Source organism: Pollicipes pollicipes, unplaced genomic scaffold, assembly GCF_011947565.3.
Source record: "Pollicipes pollicipes isolate AB1234 unplaced genomic scaffold, Ppol_2.1 Scaffold_3447;HRSCAF=4054_pilon_pilon_pilon, whole genome shotgun sequence".
Classification (NCBI taxonomy): domain Eukaryota; kingdom Metazoa; phylum Arthropoda; class Thecostraca; order Pollicipedomorpha; family Pollicipedidae; genus Pollicipes; species Pollicipes pollicipes.
This window is the reverse complement of record NW_023596297.1, coordinates 6,496,165-6,518,235: the sequence shown is the minus strand read 5'-3', so window position 1 is coordinate 6,518,235 and position 22,071 is coordinate 6,496,165. Positions and strand designations below refer to the sequence as shown.

The 22,071-nt window shown below is 61.4% G+C and overlaps 1 protein-coding gene across 1 annotated transcript in view; it reads right to left on the bottom strand.

Annotated features, from left to right (window-relative positions):
• Window positions 1–22,071, bottom strand: part of LOC119091547 (uncharacterized) — a 31,328-nt gene that overhangs the window by 5,563 nt on the left and 3,694 nt on the right. Inside the window, exons 2-5 of the mRNA XM_037214357.1 lie at window positions 21,814–21,949; window positions 21,427–21,583; window positions 19,862–21,180; window positions 18,215–18,427 (exon numbers count right to left, since the gene is read on the bottom strand). Coding sequence (XP_037070252.1) covers window positions 18,215–18,427; window positions 19,862–21,180; window positions 21,427–21,583; window positions 21,814–21,949 — 1,825 coding nt within the window. The remainder of the gene's footprint in view (window positions 1–18,214; window positions 18,428–19,861; window positions 21,181–21,426; window positions 21,584–21,813; window positions 21,950–22,071) is intronic.

Below are 22,071 nucleotides of genomic sequence, written 5' to 3'. Positions count from 1 at the left end.
ACAGTTCAAGTCTACGTCATCGTTGCGATTAACGTGCCAAGCGTGCGCTCGCTCCAGCTAACAAAATTATAAATGGTTCGAATTTCTATTTCGCAGAACCGGCAACCAGCGATGACTGTCAAATTTCGGACAACGCTCGGTGCGATAATAGAGCATTCACTTTCTAAACAACAAAAGCTTCCAAACAAGAGGTAAGATGCGTACGACCCTTCGTGACAGTGCAGCACACCCTGAGTGGCCAGCTCTCCTGCTGCGGCGGACGCTCTTGAGTGGCCAGCTCCCCCGCTGTACAGGACGCTCCTGAGTGGCCAGTTCCCCTACTGCGGAGCACTCTCCTGAGTGGCCAGCTCCCCTAATGTGCAGGACGCTCCTGAGTGACCAGCTCCCCTGCTGTGGCGGACGCTCTTGAGTGGCCAGCTCCCCCGCTGCGGCTGACGCTCCTGAGTGGCCAGCTACCGTGTTGTACAGGACGCTCTTGAGTGGCCAGCTCCCCTGCTGCGGCGGGCGCTCCTGAGTGGCCAGCTCCCCCACTGTACAGGACGCTCCTGAGTGGCCAGCCCCCCCCCCCCCCCTGCTGCGACGGACGCTCCTGAGTGGCCAGCTCCCCTGCTGCGGCGGATGCTCCTGAGTGGCCAGCTCCCCGCTGTACAGGACGCTCCTGAGTGGCCAGCTCCCCTGCTGCGGCGGATGCTCCTGAGTGGCCAGCTCCCCGCTGTACAGGACGCTCCTGAATGGCCAGCTCCCCTGCTGTACAGGACGCTCTTAAGTGGTCAGCTCCCACGCTGCGGCGGACGCCCCTGAGCGGAGCCCTGAGGCCAGCTGGCGCCGGTGTGGGTCCTCCGAGCGCCGACCACGGCTGTCGCCGGCTGACAGAGCGGCGTCGGTCGGGCAGGGCGGGTCCGGCCAGCCGGCAGTGTAGCGTGCGGTGACGACGCTTTCGCGACGCGCCGCGTTCCGGGCCGCCGGCCCCGTTAGGACGGCGGGAGCGGCGGCCGGCGCCGGCGGAAGGTCGCCCGTCAGGAGGAGACGGCGGCCGCCGTCGACACGCCGCACAGCCGTGTTGTGCAAGACGGCGCTGAATGAGCCCGCCGCGAGCGTGCGGCCGGACGGGCGTTTTTGGCGGCGGGTTTACATGTGCAACGGCGGGGAAAGTTGGCCCGCCCGGCTGCGTCCCGCCACCGACGAGGCGGTGGGAGAAGGGGAGGAGCGGCGGCGCCGAGGAGCCGCAGCCAGCGGGAGACTGCGGCCGGCCGCCAGCGGAACAACAGCGTAACTCGCCCGCCTCCCTGACCTCACACGGAACTCGTACTGGAACGAAACTTTTACTCCTATAATTGCTGCGCAGCGCTGTAATCTGGAATGGCATTAATCAGCCGAAATTTGACATTTAAACTGTGTTAACTACTAGCAATACAAATAATAATAAACTTGGTAACCGGAATCAATGAAAGCGAAGATGCCAGAGACCATACGCCTTGGGCAAGGGCTCCTTGTGGCGAACATATCTTTGGGTGCTTCAGGGTATTTTGGGGATGTACAGAAGTATCTCGTACCAAGGCATTCTTGGTAATAATTTGCAATAGATGATGCGGTGTGGGTGTGCACTTCCCACTCCCACCATACAACAGGATTACGCTGGCAGCTACAAGGACAGCATGAAACCATTGACGCACCACTGATAAAGCACTCCTGAAGCCGACCCACGACTGGAAGCCGACACGTAAAGCCGACAACACGGCTCAAAACCGGGAGCACATTGTGCCTTGCACAGTCCATCAGCACCTAACAAGGTCTCCTAACCGGCATCGGCATCCGACCAGCCGGCTCCCAATGCCCGCACAGTGCTGACCCTGCCGGTGAGGACTGTGACCCGGGGTCAGCGTACCTGAGCAGACGCCGGTCTCGACGGCGGCCATGTCGGCTGCTGTGGCCGGTCGAGGGGCCGCCACTGTCGGGCGGACGCGGATCCTGCGGACGTCGCTCGTCGGTCGCTCTCACGGCTGCACGGCCGGGCGGAAGCCGTGCGCGCGCTCCCACGCCGGGCCCAGGACTGACCCGGCGGCGGGCGGCCGGCGGCGCGGCGCGGCGTCACGGCCGGCGGCCGCGCCCCGCGCCGGCCCGGCGCCGCCGCGCGCCGCCGCACAGCCGCGCCGTGCAGAGACACGCCGGCCGGCCGCCCGCGAGGCTGACGGCGGGCCCGGCACACACCGGCGGCCGGCAGCAGCGCATACCGCGCCCAACATAGCTTAGTGTTGCACTGAGCGTGCCCTCGGAATTCCTCTGTGCTGTTTGGAGGCACAGCGACGACAAACCTACGGCAATGAAAAGCTGACATAGATGGATCGAAACCCGCTAAAGGCATAGTTTGAGCAGTGGGCTGACGCAAGCAGACCGTGGCAAACTATGGCTGGCACCGCACAACCTCAGGAATAAACGCACACAGACTCCGCTAGGCCGCCGCCCTCCATAACGTTGGACAGAGTGCCGCACCAGCGGGCACATTCCCAGCGGCGCCGGGAGGCGCGTGCACCCAGCCGTCACCGGCGTGCGGTCCGAGCCGGCCTCTTGATGACGCCGGTCCCGTCTCCCGCGGCGTCCTCCGACGGGCTGCCTCGGCCGCCGGCGGCCGCGGCAGCAGGTGACGGCCCCCGCGAGCACCGGCGCCGCATACTGAGCACCCGGTGATGTAAAAACGCCGCTCCACATGACCGGAAAATGAGGCGTCACTAACGCCGCCGCGGCGTCGACGCTGGTGGCGCAGCTGAGGGCGGGAAGGGGTGCGGCCAGGTGTCCGCCGCTGTTGTGGGGAGAATGGCCGGAAGCCGCGTGTCCGGGCCGCCGACCGCCGCCGTTCGGCGGAGGCGTAACGGCCGCTGTTCTATCAGGCGTGGGGTCCGGCGCCGTGGCCGGCTCCTTTGGTCAGGGCTGTGATCACGCATCGAACAGCCATTAGTCAAATCGGCCAGGTCCATTTTCAGCTGTCTGGTCACAAAGAGCCCGAGCGCATACTGGCTGGCGTTTTTTGTCGGCTGATTAGGGGTGGGACGTGGGCGTCCGATCTCGGTAGTGCGCCGTTCTTCCGCGTCCCAGGGACGCTTGGGTTGGCGCTGCGAGCTCAGGCCCGACAGCCTGCCAAGGACTGTGGGAGACAGTGGAGTCGCATTCCCTAGTGCTGCTGGGGAGGCTCTCGCCAGGCGGCAGCTGGTGAAAGAGCTGCTATCGATCAAATAAACAATGAAGCTTACGCACAGCATGCACTGACAACGACCGCCAGACCGGGCTGGAGGAAGGAGCTCCCACGGAACGAGCGCAATTCTGTGGTTTCGTGAGCCCGCCCGTCATCGCGTCCATCGGTCGGCATATTCTGGTGACTAATTTTGTACGGCGTTCCATTTGGGTGGTTTTAAAGCCGGGACCGTTGTGTTCCGACGATCAGTTCGGCCTCGGCTGCCTCAGTGACGTCACACTCGCCCGCGATCCGCGTCGGGCCGCACCGAGTTGACGAGGAAAATGGGGCATGTTTTCCCGCTCTTGTTATCATTAGCTGACGAAACATCAGCGTCAGGGGAGCCCATGAGACTTCAAAGGCGGCACAAATTACAGCATTGGGCAAAGCGTACAAAACAGCAGTTGTCGGCTTTTGCGGCTATTTTCGCACCGCAACAGGCATTTTCTAAATAATAGGAGGTCTTTCCCACTTCCTTCCTCCCGATGCTCGCTTGCTTCCTCCAGACGCTCCTTTGCAAACCATGCCGCCACCCCTCCCACCCGGGTCACCCCGTCGCCCGCACGCAGTCGGGCGCAGCCGGGTCAACCATGCCGACCCTCGCCAGCCGCAGCCCGCAGCTCTCACCCGGCTATCAGCACGGCCGCCAAACACGAGCGGCACGATAGCAGGCTCAGTCATTACCCGACCCGAGTGGGCGGCGCTGATTCCCCGTCGCGCCACCTGTCGGCCGCGCCCTCTATCGGTGCGAGCCACGAGCACGCCGGCGGAGCGGGCACGCGTGAGCCGTGATGGTGGGCTGCCGCACCGGCGACACGGCAGCCCAGCGGTGCCTCAGACGGAGCGGCGCTGGGGCCGGCGGCGGGGACACTTCGGGCCACGGCGGGGAGGCAGGAGCGGCCACCGCCCGAGGCGGAGCGGGACTGGGAGTGGCCGCCGCCCGAGCTCATAGGTTGACCTGCTTTGCGTTCCTCCACTCTCCAGGCGTGCGGACCATGAGGGATGGGCGCTCTCTGGCACACTTGCTCAACCTGCTGCGCGAAATGCCTTGTCGAGCACGTGTACTTCAGGCGTGTTTTTAGGCGAGGCCTTGCGTACAGGCGCAGGGGGCACCCGGTGTACACACGTCTGCTTGCTAGCAAGGCAGGCGTAAGCCGCAGCGTCCTGACAGGCTGTGCGAGCGCCGTACCCTGACGTGGTCTGCCAGGGTACCCCAAGGGCGTGGCGACCCGAAACCGACCGACGCAGCTGCTGGGCTGACCGGGCGGTGCGCGCCTGCCACGCGCCGCCCCTTCCCCACTGACCCGCCTCGTGACCTGCGGTCGCCAGAGCACCGCCTGAGCGCGAGCCTGCCGAAGCGACCGCGGCCGCGTCGTCACGACGTGCCGCGGCGGGGGACTGGGCGCGGCCGGCAGGGCGGCCCTCAGCCGCCGGCACCGAGGCGGACTGTTGTCTGCGCCGGCCGAGGAGAGCTCATTAGTCACGGCCCCGCCGCCGCCTCCGCCGCCGCCGCCACCGCCGCCGGATGCGCCGTCCCCAGCCGGCCGCTGTTGTCCCGTCTTGGGAGCGAAGCGTGCGTCAATGGGCCAAACAGAGCCATTAGCTGTGCCACGCTGCCAGCGGCGGTTACCGGCGGCTCAGCGCTCCTGCAGGGGCGCTGATGTGAGGCAATTATGCTCTGACGACAACAGAGCACTGGCAAACAATGGTGTTCATAAGGGAAGTGGAAAGCTTTTGCCTCCGGTCTCCCTTATTCCAGCAAACGACTACATGTGTTGTGCAATAATAAGGCTAATTAATGATTTGCCGTCCATGTAAATACGGCTGCCGGGGAGCGTATGTTTGTGTACTGTAGATTATCATCTCGAAAAAAACAATTATGCATTAAATTGTCTGGGCTGTTGAGCAGGGGACTTCGATAAATTCACCGATGACCGACTCACGGTGAACTGACCCATTGACTCACCGGATACTAAGGTGTGCGTAGTACGTAAAGTCATGCCATAGTAACTAGATTCCCGATACGTTCCCTGGATCTATTGCGGAAGACAACATTCAAATTCTCTGTGTAAGCCAGTTTGGCCTAACAGAACCATTTCGGCGGATGTTTAATGTCGGGAAAAGCGCCCGAAGTCTGGAAGATTCAAAGCCTCTTGGCATTCTCCAGAGCCTCTTGGATGTCATGTGAACTGTAAAAAATGTTTGTGATCTGGACATGCTTCTAAATAGTTGCGTGATGTCTCATCAGATCTCAGGTACCACACAAAGAATGACACCTACACCCTACTAATGCCTCCCTTCGGCGATACATCTCCTGGCACGGCAGTGCATCTCCATTTTACATGTGCTGACCGGAGGCTTGTCCAGGCTTCAGCCTCCATCAAAGCCCTCACTACATGCGCTGCACGCGGCGGCCGGCACACCTGTCCACTCTGGGCCCTCCGTCTGGGCGCGCGGCCCGGGACCGGACGCCATCGTGGGAACGTCGGCGGCTCCCTCTGCGGAGGTTTCTCCGCCGCATCTGCCCGCAGGTGTTGTCCGTCTTCCCATCTCTCCGCCAACAGTTGGAGTGGTCATTCCAGGCTGAAAGCGATCCGCCAAACCCTCACGCCGCACAAGTTTCACCAGCAGTACTTCCCACTATCTGGGGGCAGACCCGGCCAGCACTTCTTCCTGACGCTCTTAGCGCAGGCCTGCTGACTCCCATTAAGCGGATCGGGTCAGCGGCTCATATTGGTATTGCCGGCGGCGAGCATTGGCATGCAGCGAGCGGCGCTGGCTGGCCGCAGTAACGGTCCGCTGCAGCTCTCCACGGCCGGGTCTGCAGACCGTTCGGCGCCCTAATCCTGCACACAGCCATGCCAGCTGTCTGGCGCCGGCGGCCCCCGACTCTGGAGCGGCCACCAGCCGCTGCTCTGACGTCACCAGCCGCTACTCTGACGTCACCGGCTGCCGCTCTGGCGTCACCGGCTACTGCCCTGGCGTCACCGGCTGCTGCTCTGACGTCACCGGCTGCTGCTCCGACGTCACCGGCTGCTGCTCCCCTGCCCCGTGACCCGCGGAAGGCGCGCTCCTCTGCGTTTGAGACACGAGAGTAAAGTAACAGCCGCCGTCGTCACGTCAACCTATCCCGACTGTTGAAGGGGTGAGCAGGGGGCTATTGACCGAGTAGCTAGCGCCTGCTTTCCCATCTGAGAGTCACGGGTTCGAGTCCCGGCTGCGCCAAGGCCACAGCGCCAATATGGCCACTGTGGTCGCCGCCACTCCATAAAAGAGCACGCAGTAACGTGTGTCACGTGCCCTTACAAAAGAGTGGTGAGCAGCCAAGTAAGGTGAGTCGGAAATACGGTACCTGAGCTCCCAGGCATCCACGTAGCCTAATAATCTGCCACGCCTCCCAGACTGATGCCCTCCAGCCGGCAGTGCGGTGTCCCCAGCCGCCAGCCGAGCCGGCCGTCTGTAGCAGTCCCAGCCGTCAGGTCTGCCGCCTCGACAGCGCTCGTTGTCCCGCCGTGCGGCCGGCGCCCCTGGCCCGCTCCCCGGGCGACGGGCGCCAGCCCCAGCGCCGGGACGGGCCATCTGGCCAGGTGCGTGATACGGCTCCCAGCCGAGCGGAACCGACCCGCCAACTGCCGGCCAGCCGGGGACGCCGGCCCGCCCGGACAGGGGACGGCGGCCGGCCGCCGGCGGGAAGCCGAGCACCGGGCAGCGGACTCGCAGCGGCCGGCGGACATCGCCGCACTGGACAGCCTTAGAGGCGGACTCTGCCGCGCTCGACAGCTCAGCGACGGACTCTACCACACTCAACAGCTCAGCGACTGACTCTACCGCGCTTGACAGCTCAGCGACTGACTCTACCGCACTTGACAGCTCAGCGACTGACTCTACCGTACTTAACAGCTCAGCGACTGACTCTACCGCACTTGACAGCCCAGCCACGGACTCTGCCGCACTCGCCAGCTCAGCGACTGACTCTGCCGCACTTGACAGCTCAGCGACTGACTCTGCCGCACTTGACAGCTCAGGGACGGACTCTGCCGCACTTGACAGCTCAGCGACTGACTCTGCCGCGCTTGACAGCTCAGCGACCGACTCTGCCGCACTCGACAGCTCAGCGACCGACTCTGCCGCACTTGACAGCTCAGCGACTGACTCTGCCGCGCTTGACAGCTCAGCGACTGACTCTGCCGCACTTGACAGCTCAGCGACTGACTCTGCCGCACTTGACAGCTCAGCGACTGACTCTGCCGCGCTTGACAGCTCAGTGGCGGGCCACCGGGCGCAGTCCAGCTGACGGGACGAGCGCCGCCTTTGTCCGGCGTCGGCGTGGACGGCGTCGCTTTGGACCGGCGCGGCCGCAGCGTTGATGCGCCGCAGCCGCGGGCGTCACGGTCGCTGTGTCCGGGCGAATGCCCCGCCCGGCACGTCGGACTGCTCACCACATTCCACGCGGCGTGCGCTGTGTCCCGCCGGGCTGCGTGGGAGGGCGGTATGCTGATGGAGGCGCGCGTCCCGGCGGGCGTCCCGGTGGCCGGCCGACCTAGCACGCGCAACCGACGCCACCGAGCCGGGCCTGCTCGCCAGGACGCCGGACCAGGCAGACGCTGACAGCGTCGGTCTGCGACGGCCGGCTCCCGAGGGCTCCGGCGCACCGGATTTCCGGTGGAGGGATCGACAACAATAAGGCGTACTTCCTCCGGATGCTTTCATCTTATGCGCGCGCGTTCCACAATCGTTTGGGCTCACTAATGACCAGGTAGTGGAGGTTGGAGTGCAGTTTTGGAACTGCGACTCAGTAGACATCACACACAACGAGCCCGTACGAAGAATATGTGTTTATAGGCGTTACTGAACGCCCATTAGTCTTTAAGGAACCTATGTATCGTGTTTTCATTATTCAAATAAATGCGATAGTGGGTGCATTGCGTTGCAGGCAAGACCATTTTGCAGGAGCTACAAGCTGGTGAAGCCTGCTCTAACACATACACACGCAAAACAAATGCTAAAAGCTGTCTCATCGGACGTGCCTGCGTGCACCCTGAGACGGCTGGGACTCGCTGCAGTTTTAAACATGGCGACTAGCTAACCGCTCCCAGCCAGGATGACCCCCGGAAACATGGTGGAACTTCCCACGCATTTGGAGGGCCCGAGACCCCATCCTCTCATGAGTCTAACCTCGAACTGTGGCCTCGAGGGTCTGTGGGCCCCCTCGCGAAAAAAGCCGCTCAAATCCTAATGTGCCCCCAGTGACTTCAAGGGCTCCAACTGTACGCAGCGGAGTCCGTCATTTCCATACTCGAGCACGTACCTAGCGTGGAGCTGACCGCTCTCCTGTCCGCACGCGGCGCCGCCTCCAGAGCACGCCGGCACCCACCGTACGACGAAGGGACGCGCCGACTCCCAGCGCGCCACGCGCCTCACGCCCGCCGCCGGCCGCCGCTCTGGCAGAGGCTGTACCGGAGCGGAGCACCTGCCGCGGCCGCGGCGTCCGGGCGGCTGTACAGTCTCTGGCAGCGCGTGCAGCCTCATGATGCATCGGGCGGAGAAACCGGACGGCGAAATCGATCGGCGAGCTATTGAAAATCGGCGTTAGCTCGAGCCCGCCTGACGCGCCGCGGGTAACCGGTCACCTATGGTAATACGGCCCGTTGAAAGCGGCTCGAGGCGGCAGGATGAGCTCTGTTCGTGCGCGTAGTGGGCGTGGGCAATTCGACCGATGGTTCTTGTCGGAATGTCAATGGCCAGGCCTCTCCGCGGCTTTCGCTGAGGGAGATTTCGCCGTAACGATCTCACGCTTGAGTCCTTTCTTGACAGCTTCATCGCGGTGAGAACAATTTGACGCATGGCCAAGCGCTCTCGCACAGTTTGTCTGCAGGGTGCGTCAGACTGGATTTGCCGCTGAATCTCGCGCCAGTTCTCCCGGCTGGACAGCGCTGGGGGCGTCACTGGGGCTCTGGGACGCACGAGCCCGCCCGGCCTGCCCCTCTCCGCGGCTGATGCCCGGCAATCCCTCGGGACTAAAGAGAAGGTGAGAAAGTCGAGTGAAACCAAGAAATATGGCTCCTGGAGTGATGGCCGTAGCGGCGGAAAGTAAAACGAAACAGGTACGCAGTGGGCCTCAGACGAGGACAGCCACCACCTCATTCTCACCCCTTCCCTGCACGTGCGCTACCGTCGCCAGGTGTCCCGTGCCACACAATACGGACGTGCGGCGCCAGCGGAGGCTGACTCACGCGCGTCGGTCGACCTCTCTACTCACGCGCGTCGGTCGACCTCGGCCTGACGGGCAGCCGCGGCGCGGCGCAGGTTCGCGCGGCCGTCCGTCAGGTACGGCCTAGCAGGAGCGGGCCGATGCGTCAACTGGGTTACGGTGTGACCGAGGACCTTGTCCTGGTTGCTGGCGCAGTAGACATGCGTCAGGCGGAGCGGCGGCCCTGTCGCCGGCGGTGTCACTTCGACGTGCGCTGGGGCGCCGAGTTTTTCTGCCCGGGGCGCCCGGTTGGGGTCGATCGTGTCACTCGTCAAACCGTGACGGGGGGGGGGGAGGGGGGCACAGACAGGTCGCGTGGCAGGTCATGGACACCTGGCAGACCAACTAAGTCAGATCAGTGTTGATAAGGGGCCAGCTGCATAACTGGGACACCAAGCTCAAGTGTAGACACACCACTACCCGCATTTGCAACGAATCAAGATAATCGAGATAATCGATATCCAGCAGATAAAAATGCTGGTTTTAAATGTGAATCATGTGGATATATTTCCTATTAAGGCGATAAGCCTGATGTGAAGATGACTTAAAGTTTAAAGTCTTCTTAAATTACAGCACGTGATTCTCTTTCGCCAGGATTACCTTAATTCACATCGCAGTAATTGTGAACGTTTTTCCTTCATCATGAAGGCTGCAGGAGGCGAGGGCGTGACAGGTGAAGCATGTAGATCATCAACAGCAGTAAGATGCGACGTAACGCGTTTAATTTACCATAATCTGTGCTAAGTTTGAAAGCACAGTGGTGACAATGCTAACGTGTGACATTTGTCACGTGATCGCAACGCTGCTTTTCACAGTTCTCCTGGTTTCCACAAACCATTTCTAGCAAAACTACGACAAACGATTTCGTAGCGGGTCCAATTCATTTAATCTTCATTTCGTGGTTCGTTAAAGCCTGTACATACATGTGTCCACGTGGAATGAAGTCGTGAACGAAACCAGCGCACCGTCCATTATTATATAACGGACGGCGTTCAGCAGCACGTCGATTACTGCTGAGATCAAACACCGAAACACAAAGCATCGTAAGCGGTTGGTGTCTGCGATCGAGCAGAAGCGATCACAGGCCGGCACGCAGCGACGCCGAGGCAGTCGGGCCGCGTACGAAGCGCACTGTAGGGCTTGCGCTGACCGAGTTTCAGTGGCGTGTGTGGTGCATCGGTGCGGTGCGCCAGCCCTCAGGCAGACGCAGCTGTCGCCAAAGTGTGGTTGGGCACTGATTGACATACTGCCAGTTTCACAGCCAGCCATTCCGCCCGGGGATACTCGGCTGTCGGAGCAGGTCAGTGTAAAACAGCTGAAAGCTATTTCCGTCGTCGAATAGTGTAGAAGCGGTTGATTTTCATAAATTGTGGATCGATCGGGTCACCACTTAACCTTCCGCAGACGCGTGTTTAACATGCCGATTGTTTTTACTGATTTAAAAAAGCAATTTTGAGCCTTTTGAATATAGACAGATTTATGGAGCCAGTGCTCACTCTAGACATTGCTTGTTGCGTGAGTCCAGATCCTTACGATATGATCGTGGAACTCCAGGCAAAACTTGTTGGCGAAAGTTTTATGTGCCACAATGCTCGAGACGTCCGTCCTGCCATCTGACGCCATGCCACCTTTTTCGCCGCCGCTGCCACCGGGCCACAGGCAGTATCTGTCAAGGGCAAATAGCGAGCGCCTAAAGCGACTAGAAACCACCTCGCTACGGGTGAGTGGGTCGGAAGCCGACGCTCTAACCAACTGGGCTATCGCGACAGGCGGTGGGTCGGAGGGCAGGCGATGTGGGTCGGAAGGGAGACTTATCACACACGCGTGTGCATTACTATGTGCAAGATTCAAAATGCGATGCCGCACAGCGCCTAAGGCACGTGTGCTCTGTGTATCGACCAGAGCGCAGGCACATTGCAAAAATGCCATAGCCGTTGCTATAGGCCTACTGCAAAATGCAATATGCAAAAATAGCCGTTGCTATAGGCCTACTGCTGGCCTAAGCCTCGTCTTGAGTGTCCGCCCGCATAACAGACATTGAGATCGACCCTCAACGCGGCGTTCGGGCCGGCGGAGGGCCGCCCATCCACCGTCGAGCTCCGAGTCGACCCATTGTGCGACCCCGGTAGAAAGCTGATCCAGACCGGGGACACCGGGCCGACCCGGTGTCACGCCCCGTGCCGAGAGGTCGACCATCCGGGTCGCCGGCGATGGCCCGATGACGCCATCGGCACAGCTGAAGACAGCTCGGGCCGTGCTTTTGTGGGACGGAAGATAATGACGCTCGACATGAATGCCGCATATTGAAAAGCTTCGTTTCTCGTCCGCCCAAAAAGGCCAGAGAAATTGCTATTGAAGCATGATACTCTGGAGGCATCGCTCGTCCAAGCCTTAAATGGTGCAATCTCCTGACAATTTTTCATGGCGATAAACGCCTTGGTCGTCTGCTGGCTCCAAAAATATCCCGGCAATGGCGAATGTCTGCATTCGTGTATGCGTGCTGGCTAGTTTCAACCCGGGCCACGTTTCAGAGTGGTACAGTCGGAGCCTACAATACTGCGCCAAGGCAACATTCGCTTGACCTCAGAGTATAGCCCCCGTGATGAATGAGCATTGAACCCACGCTGCGCAGGGCACCGACGCGGTCCGGGGTCGGTCACATTCGGGGACGCATTCCGGCCACCTCCAAGCCCAGTACACCGCTTTCGGGCGGTCTGATGACTAGCTGAGAGCCAGCCGCGCCGCTGGAATGCATCACCGGTGTAGCCAGCCGGCCGGAACCGCTCCGGCCGTCTGTCCGGCCGCCGACAGGCCGTTCACTCCACCGGCGGCGGCGGCGGCAGCGGCGGCGGCGCCAGCGCCGGGCGGCGGGCGGACCGACCAGCCGACATCGCTCGTCTGTCAGCGGCGCCCAGGCTTCTTTGTTTGGCTCGGGAACATCGATTAGCTTCCGCAGCTGTGGGTTGCTCTAGAGCCCGTGCTCATTCGGTTACTTCATCGCGCTTCTGGAGATAAGGTCTCTTTGTGGAGCCAACGATAATGTCACGCGTCTCACCTTTGACAACTAGTCGCTTGCTAGCCTGGTTGGCGACGCATACTTGCGTAAACCTGGCTAAGATGTTAGTGAAGTCAGAGCAGCGTGCAATACAGCCAGACAACGGTACCAACGATCGCGTTCGCTTTCGGTCATCTTCCGCCTCCGCGTCCGAGGAAAAGATAGCAGTGGATAGCTACCCACCGGTATCGGACCGGGCAGAAGTTCCAGAGGAGCGGACTCAGCGTCTGGACCGACTGACACGGGAAGATCAGCTGGCAGCTGGCAGACGGGGGGTAACCTACGCTCGGAGTGGCCGCGCCGCAGCATTGTGCGGCACGTACAGCCCTCCACAGTCGCGTCCGCCGAAAGGGCGGAGGCAAAGTTATTCGCTGACCGGTCTGCGTTACTTGTGTGGTGGGTACAGCGTACACGTCATGAACTTTGCCAGGCAGGTTTTCTGAAACCAGAGTCACGCATGCGAGCCATTCGGAGTCACCGCAAAAACTTACGTCCATTAAGAAAAAGGCACCGAAACCGGGGCCGTGCGCACACAATAGCCTCGTTAGCACGTGTCCATTCCCGTAACAGAGGTTGCAGCATATTCTACTGAAAGAACGTGGCAAAATGTTGGCAACGAACCATTCCAGGTAAGGAGGTAGAAATGAAAAGGTCAAGAGCCTGCGGTGCTGCTTTGCTACGCGTAAGAAATTGTGCGCACCTGCGATGCGCTAAATGCGTCTTTGTGTGGTCATTTTTTAGCTGAGCCCCCCCCCCCCCCCCCTCCACACAAACACTGTGAAATATTGCGCACGTCCCTGATTCAAAATTACACAACTAGCACTTCTTGCAACGTCCATGTGTTATTGCGCAGCACTAAAGCACTTCTTGCAACGTCCATGTCTTATTGCGCAGCACTAAGGTGCAGAGGTCTTCTCAACAAATACCTGTAGAATGGGGCACGTGAGGTAATGCTTTGGACGCACAAAAGCGATGTAAGCCAACTGGTTGTGGACGTGTGCATTCGTGAATGTATGGTTTAGTAGTTGGCTTATTGAACAGACATGGACATTGCCATGACGACAGAGTTTCATCTCAAATGACCTGACACTGTTACGAACCGTCCTTGATTCATTTCGGCAACCATCACAAATAGGTTCGTCCAAAGTCCTATGAGTGAAGAGCGCTCTTTCCATTTCCACACATTTCGATCGAGCAAGGGGATTCCGTGAGTCCTCTCTCCGACCGGGTATCACGGGCCGGGCCGCTGCCCGGCACCAGCCACCGCACTGCCAGTGGGCTTGCCGGCTACCAACTCTCTCCTAGATGGCAGCTGACGCAGCCCTAAATCAACCGTGTCTCCTCCGCCGCAGATTATAGCGTATGACGTTCTCCTTTCGTTTCAGAGGAAGTCTGACAATGAAAGTAATCATGGCAAGTGGAGCGGAGTGGCAATTTTCCACCAAACTGACGCCGCTCCGGAGCTCCGACCATTGGTGCCCGGTGGCGCCATCTCCAGACCTCACGGAAACTAACTGATATAGGTGGCGCTGAAAGCACGACGATAGTCAGGATAGATGATGCTGTTACCTCGTGCCTACCGAACCTGTGAAATCTGAGGAGGTCCGCATCCAAGATGCATTGATGGAATTGAGGGGTTACCCGGATTTAAGGTGAACATGAAGCTTTTTCTGACGTGGCCTGCATACAGTATATGCATTGCTATGTTTTTTATCACTGATCTATCTATCTATCACTGGACACTTGGCCCCTTGTGCCTGCGCGTCACGAGAGTTAAGATTGTAGACATTGGTAACGCGGTGTGCTCTCAACTAACGACAGATGAAAGCGTGTTATACATAATTTTTTTCTCGAAATTCCCAAGGCTTGTCCAAAGTTTTGCATTATGCTTTTGGGTCTTTGCATGATGCTATTGGGTCTGTTGAGTCTCTATTGAACTTTTTACTGCTTCCTGCCGGTAAAACCTGCTTCGTTTTGCGTTATGTTATATGTCAATGTCTTCCGCAGTGGCGCAGCCAGGATTCGCCCAGGAGGGTGTCCGATGGAGGCATAAAGGCTCCTGACAGCAGGCGGTGCCGTTGTCGTCGATATATGAAGGCTGTTTTTCTCATTCTTGGAATATTTTTAGGCTCGCAATCCCATTTTGATGTATCAATGGCCCGCTTTCATGTTTTAAAACATTACGGGCATCTTAAACTGCCACGAAGCACTCCAACCCCTTTGCTACGCCACTGGTGTTCTCAGTCACCTTCAGAGTAAGTGTCGTGTCGGGCGTGAGAGCTACGGGATCACTTAAAGAGAATGGCCCACATTTAAGGACATTGGAGCAAGCATCTGGTATGATTTCATGCGTTCTCTTATAACTACTTGCATGCTTCTAAGGGGAAAGACTGCTCTAGACAACACAATCTCTCTGCTTAGTAAATATACTCCTCAATACGTCATTGTTTGATTGCCTCATCCTAGCTTACACCACATGGATTGGAGCCCAATTAATGGTCGTTTTATCTGGAAATCGTCCTCACGAACGCCAGATATGGACGGTTTTACAGTTACATTGTTCTTGGCCTTGATCCGCCATGGGTTTTGGAATGGAATAATTTGAATGACGTAATTATGGCGTCATGGATGTCTGGGTGACCCTGAAATAGCCTTCACGACATAGTCTGTACATTTTCTCGGGCGTGTAGTCCAGAGACTAGAGGGATTTAGGGCTTAAGAAGGGCAGGTTGGCGAGCTGCACCGAATGATACTCAAGATGGCTATTTCAGTTCAAAACCGTATACAACTGTGGACACTCCCTGTAAGTACTGTGCGATGCTACGACAACGTAGAGTTTCGTCTCGGTTTTTAATTTACTGCCACCTACTTATCGGGACAAATAGCTCGTTATACGTAAGTTTTAAGTTCAAACCGTAGGTGCGATGAGATGATGTTTCTCCGACGGCGCGAATGTGTGTGTGTATGTGCGTGTTGTATCTTCATCTCAATCAAATCTCTGTTTATACCTGCTTAGCGAAAAGTAAAAAGGACGATTATTTTATCGCGTCTTGGCTCATAGACCATCCGTGATGGTAAATTAGATAGCAAAGCTTCACTTTACGCGTGCCTTGATGTGACCAGTGACGATACGGTCGCTGAATATGACCCCGGCGAGAAGTGAGAAATCATGTTGTCTGCTAATGACTTCGAATCTGGCGGGAGTAAAATTACTTGGAATAATTACATTTTCCTACAAAATGAGGCGTGGTTTATGTTTGGCCGTCAGCAGCAGCCCCGGCCAGCTCCGGGTGACGGCCGGAGTCAGCTGACCCACAGGGGGGCCGCGTGCCGCCGTCGCGCACCGACTGGCCGGAGTCAGCTGACAGGCCGGCCGTCAGCAGCAGCGCCGGCTGGCTCCGGGTGATGGCCAGTGTCAGCTGATCGACCGGCCGTCAGCAGCAGCGCCGGCTGGCTCCGGGTGATGGCCAGTGTCAGCTGATCGACCGGCCGTCAGCAGCAACGCCGGCCATCTCCGGGTGACGGCCGGAGTCAGCTGACCCACAGGGAACCGCGTGCCGCCGTCACGCGCCGACGGGCCGGAGTCAGCTGACCGACCGGCCGTCAGCAGCAGCGCCGGCCGTCTCCGGTTGACGGCCGGAATCAGCTGACCCACAGGGAGCCGCGTGCCGCCGTCGCGCGCCGACTGGCAGCGATGTCGCGGATGGCCGGGGGCGGAAAGGCACCGGAGGTGGCGCGGCGCGGTTTCGTAACCGTCACCAATTCGGGTCTCAGATCATGAGGGCGGGTGGCCGGTCCGTGGCGACAGCGGAGCCGACTGAGCAGAACATTCCCGACAGCGCGGAGGCGACGCACGGTGTGGCAGTTACGAGCGCTTTCTGGCGGTGACCGTTCATCAGTTTAAGGTTTGAAAGCAGATTCTGAGGCCACCCATGGTAGCCGAGATCAGTAAATAACATCCTGACCGCGTCAGACCCGGCAGTGGTGGGCAACCCAGCCCGGCATTGGCCCGTCCGTCTGAGGCGGCAGTGGCACCACAGACCCGGTGTGATGGCGTCGGCGACTGGCCAGCGGCATCGGCGGCCGCGGCGTGGCGGCTCCGGCTTCCCACCCGGCGAGCGCGGGCCGTCAGGCAGCCGCCGGCCGGCCGACGGCGCCCGCTGCACGGTGAGAAGCTGTGACCGCACCCCGGAACGGAGCGGCGCGGGCCGCCGGCCGGCCGGCTCGCGCCCCGGCTCAGCCTGGCCCGGCACACCGCAGCCCGAGAAAGCGGGCCCGCCGAACGGGAATGTCGGACGGCCGACAGCAGCGGGCGCCGACAGCAGCCCGGTGGCGATCCCATTTGACCGGGGAGCTCGGCCGGGGCCGCGGTCGGAATGTCGGGTTTGCTGACCAGCCGGGAAAGTCGGCCCGTTGCCGGGCTGCCCCCCGCCGGCGGCGCGAGGTGCTCTCGGAACTCCCAGAGGCACTTTCCTGCACTTCATCAGGGCCGAGCCGAGCCGGACACGTGTTTTACCGGACAGCGGAGCGGCGACGTCCCGCCGCCGAGGCCAGGCGACACAGCGGGACGGGGGCCGCGTTCTAGCCGGCGGCTCGGAACCGGCGGCTTGCTGTCACCGCCACCCGGCCACCCGGCCCCACCGGCGGTCCGTGCCCGCCACCCGGCCACCCGGTCCACCGCCGGTCCGTGCCCGCCACCGGGCCACCCGGCGCACCCACCGGTGCGCGCCCGCCGCCAGGACAGCGTCGGAGTGGCGCACACAACCACCAAGACCTTCCTTTTGGCCGACGTTGCGTCACATCGCAATGACTGGGGTCGGCATCGGCGGCGGTACAGCCGTGGCGTAAGAGCGCCGGGCGTGTGACACTTGCTGGCGGCGCGCGCCCGGTAGGCGGTGCCCGGTTTTCGGAGCGTCCTTCCGCCGAGGCCGGACGAGAGAGTGCCGGGTCAGGCGCCGCAGGATACCGCCCATTGACCCCGGCCGCCGCAGTCACGTGACCTGGCGCGGCGATGCCCCTCCCCCTCCCCCGTCGATCGAGGGCGCTCGCCGGCCTCGGACCATGGCGGTCGACTAACTGGCGCATGCACGGGGCAATAGCGAAGCATTGCTTCTCGCATGAGTGGCTGCGCTTATCGGCAGGAGCGCCTCTTGGCAGAGGCGGATGAGAGGTCGCTTCTGTGTAACGGTAGTCGGAGAGATTGACCTGTTCAGCATGCTCACCCACGGAACATTTGACCTGTTTACGTGGCTTCTCATGGCTAATGTCATCACGACATGACGGTTTGAAGCGGACGACCTTTGTTATACCAGAAATCAGACTAACACCTGTTGAGTGGTTGATGTGCCACTTCTCTAAATGTAATCCGAATGCAAATTAATTTTAGGTCAGTCATCCTCATTTTTGAAGATGCATCAGCTGAGAACTGCGTGTGTGTGGAATTACAACAGCTGGACTCGATGAATCTGCTTGCGGAAAACCTAAGGGATAGTCTGAACGTGTTGAAAGTGAGCTGCAAAAGGCCCATGCATAAGCAGCGGGGAAAAGGCTGAGATGGCACGTAGCAATTGGTGCAGAACAGACAGTCGATGGCAGAAGAGGCGATGAGCCAAAGGTGAAAATAATGCCCACCAATATAGAACAAGCGTGAGACCACACGCGTTGCCAGCATCGCGTGACTTACTTGCGACTGCGATCGTTGTGCCGGCATCGTCCACGTCGACCGACGCCGGCGGCGGCGGCGACGGCGGATCAGGGCAGCTTGTCGTCGGCTGACCGGTCGAGTCGGCCTGGTGCGGTTCATCTCCGCGTCGGTAGTCGGGCTCTACCTCACCGGCTTCGGCCCGCTCCAGCTCCTCGAACTGCCGCTCCACCTCGGTGACGGTGACGGCCCGTCCTCCCGCTCCAGCGCCTCCAGGTGTCGCTCCGGCCCGCTGGCGGCGACCGCATGGGCCGGGCCCCCGCAGCTGATGCTGTTCACCGTCAGCACCTTGGAGCGGAGCGCGGCCACCTGAGCCTCGATGTCGTCCGCCGCGGCGCCGGTCACGTCACCGCCGGCCGGCGCCGGGAGCGAGTCCGGCAGGTGCCGCTCGGGCTCCTCCTCCAGCGAGCTGGGCGACGAGTGGACGGCGGCCACGGAGGCGCGGAATAGGCCGCTGTCCGGGGCACACGGGGCAGGCATGGTGGCTGACGGCGGCTCCAGCTCCGGCTGTGAGCAAGAGCCAGCCTCTTCTTCCTCCTCCGCAGGTGCTGTCACTACCTCTACTCCGCTGACGGTCTGGAGAGGGGCTACGGCGACCCCGGCGGAATAGAGAACCGGAAGAGGATAGTCGGAGCTCGGCTCGGGAACCGAGGAACAGTCTGTGGGACCCGGCTCAGGGGCCGCGAGGGAGCTGGCGGAGCCGGGCTCAGCGGCCGTGAGGGAGCTGGCGGAGCCGGGCTCAGCGGCCGTGAGGGAGCTGGCGGAGCCGGGCTCAGCGGCCGTGAGGGAGCTGGCGGAGCCGGGCTCAGGGGCCGTGAGGGAGCTGGCGGAGCCGGGCTCAGCGGCCGTGAGGGAGCTGGCGGAGCCGGGCTCAGGGGCCGTGAGGGAGCTGGCGGAGCCTGGCTCAACTGTCGCTGGCGGACTTGTGAGAAGTAGCAGCGAAGTATCGGGGAGTGGTTGGTCCGGCGCCGCAACGTGCAGCTTTATTGCCTGCGGAAAGTGAACTGTTGCTTCGGTCGCTCCTGATTCTGTGTCGTAGTCGCGTTGAGCTTCGGCAGACGGTCCGTTTTGAAGCGCGATTCCAGACGGCGAATCTTGTTCCTCTGACGCCGCAATGTCCGCTACGGATACTTCCGAGATGCTGCTGGCGGCATCGCCCTCCCCAGGAGAGGTAGCGTCCGACCCAGGTTCCTTCTGCGCTTCCGAGTTATTATAGGTATGCAGTAACTCCGCGACTTCCACCTCTACATCTGCAGGGGCATTCAAGCTTGAGCAAGTGACGTCAGATATGATAACTTGGACCCCGTCTAAAGCAGGCGTCTCGGCACTAGCAGGTTCACCTGCCTTGGTATCGTCGGGCGTACCTTGTTCCTCTCCCGGGTGACCTCCGTCCTCCGCCTTTTCCTCGCTCCGCTCTCCCGTCTCAGCCTCTTCCTCACTCTCCCGATGCCTCCCCGCTCTTCCCGCCGTGCGCGGCCGCTCGGCCCGTGTCGTCGCGGCCGCCGTCGTCGTGCGCGTGCTCCGGCAGCTGGGCGGCCGGGCCGACTGGCGCGCGGCCGGCGGCCGGCCCGTGCGCGCTATGTCGCGGATCGCTGAGCACGGCCGGCGCGGCGGCTGACGGCAGCGGGCCGCGTCCGCCGCGCTCGCCCACCGCCCACGAGCCGTCCGTCGCGATCTGGATCACCTGTGAGCCGCCCACCGTCACCTTGCAGGCGACGGGGCGCGGCCGCGGCGCCGCCAGCTGCTCCGTCTGCTCGTCAGGCACCACGGCGGCCCGCTGCACGGCGCTGCGCAGCACCAGCGGCTTCTTCGTCAGCGGCTTCGGCTTGGGCGGCAGGGGCTCGGCGCGCTCCTCCAGCACGCACTCGAAGCTGGGCTCGCTGTGCCGCTCGATGCCGTTCCGGGTCCACCTCCGGCTTCGGGAGGTCGTCGGGGTGACGTGAGGTGCGCTGCGGTCCTCGCCCGCGATGGACGTCGATCGGGCAGGCACCTCCGGTGCGGGCTCGTCGTCATCCGACAGGTCTGAGCTTCTGTCGACGGTGGGCTCAGCGTCGGGTAGCGTCGGCCTGGTAGGAACCGCATCCGTGTCGTTCGCCGCACCTGTATCGCAAGACGCCTCAGCCTGGCATGCGGGCGATGAATCCTCGCTGAGGAAACTCTTCATTGGAAGCCGCTGCTCCAAGTCAGACTTTACGGCGTCGACGGACTCAGCGGCGATTGTCAGCATCTCCTCTTCCACCGAGTTAGACTTTAAGTTCTTGTAGTCTTTGAGATCCAACTTGTCGACGTACTTGCTCTTCTTTTTCTTCAATAGTGCTTCCTGCTTTTTATTGGCCTCATTGCGCTTAAATTCCTCAAAGGCCTTGGCTATATCCAGTCGGGAGTTCCCGAAGCCAGGCAGTGAAAATGACCGATCTGGCGGCCTCGGCGCCGTGCGCTTCTTTTTCGGCTCATTTTTTTCCGCTTGTATGCTGCTTTTCTTTGCCTCAAGTTTCTTTTTCAGGTCCGATTGAAGAGCCTTCGGAGGGCTGATCTTGAGCAGCGGGGCTGCCGGTTTAGATGTGGCAGATGTCACCTGGCCCGGCAGAGGTGGAGGCGGCGGTATCACCCCCGGAACGCCAGCAACCCTCTCCACGGGCAACGTGACGTCAGGCTTGTTGGATGGCACACTGAGGGACGGCACCAGCTTAGGCTTGCTGACCTCCTGTGGCTCCTGCGTTCGGCCCTTCTGAAGGGCCTGCGCCACCGCTTTGCGGGCCATCTGGAACGCCGAGTTGTCAAAGTTCTTGCCACGCTTCTTCTCCGCCAGCTGGGAGCTTACGTTGGCCTTGCCGCTCTCCGGCTCAGGCTTAGGGCCGTTCGTCTTCCTCTGCAGCATGTCGTGCAGCTGAGCGACAAACGTCGGCGAGAGTTTGTTCTCGATCTCGCTGGCGGGCCGCTCGTCCGGCCTGGCCGCGGGCAGGTCGAGCTTCGGGCGGTCACCGCCAGGGCCTGACGGTCTGCCGGCCGGCGGCAGGCTCGCCGACTGGCTGAGGCGCTTCTTCAGCTGCGCCACGCCAGCCGCTGATGTGAGCGGCGCGGGCGGCAGCGGCGGCGGCGGCGGGATCCGGCCGGCCGTAGCCGGCGGTGGCGGCGGTGGCGGCGGTGGTGCGCGCGGCGGGCCGAGGCCTCTCGTGCTCTCCGCGGGCGGCGACGTCGACGTCTCCGAGTTGGGGCTCAGCTTCTGCGGCGACCCACCCGACGAGCCGACGAGCCTGACGATGCCGCACGAGCCGGAGGCGGCGACTGGTACGAGTCCGTAGCCGTGGTCGGAGCGCACCTCCACCTCCAGGTGGCCGTATGTGAGGTCACCTGCGGGTCGATCCTCCGGCTCGGCTGGCAGCAGCGGCCGCGAGTCGTCCCCCCAGATTTTCGTAGATAGGCGGCTCGTCCGGCTCGTCCAGCACCAGCCGTTGGCATAGATGGGCTGCTCAATCCGGCCGTTTTCGTACAGCGGACCGGCCAGCTCATCGTCCGTGTCGTCGTTCTCGTACAGCGTGCGCTGGTCCTCGTCGACGGTGGCGCCGCCGTCGGCTCCGCGCGAAACTCGCTCAGCGTCTCGTAGATGGCCGAGTCGGCCTCCGACTCCGGCTTTGGGAACGGCACGACGCCGTCGCGCAGCACGCTGCGGCAGCCGGCCACGTCGTAGCCCTGCATCTGAGCCACCACGCGGATGTACTGCGACACGGGCCGTCCAGCGTGCGTGTCGGCGCCGGCGCGGGACGGATGCCACCAGCGGGCCGCTGCGCCGCTTCTGCGGCACCTCCGGGTCGTCGGCGGCCAGCGGGGCTCCCAGTGCG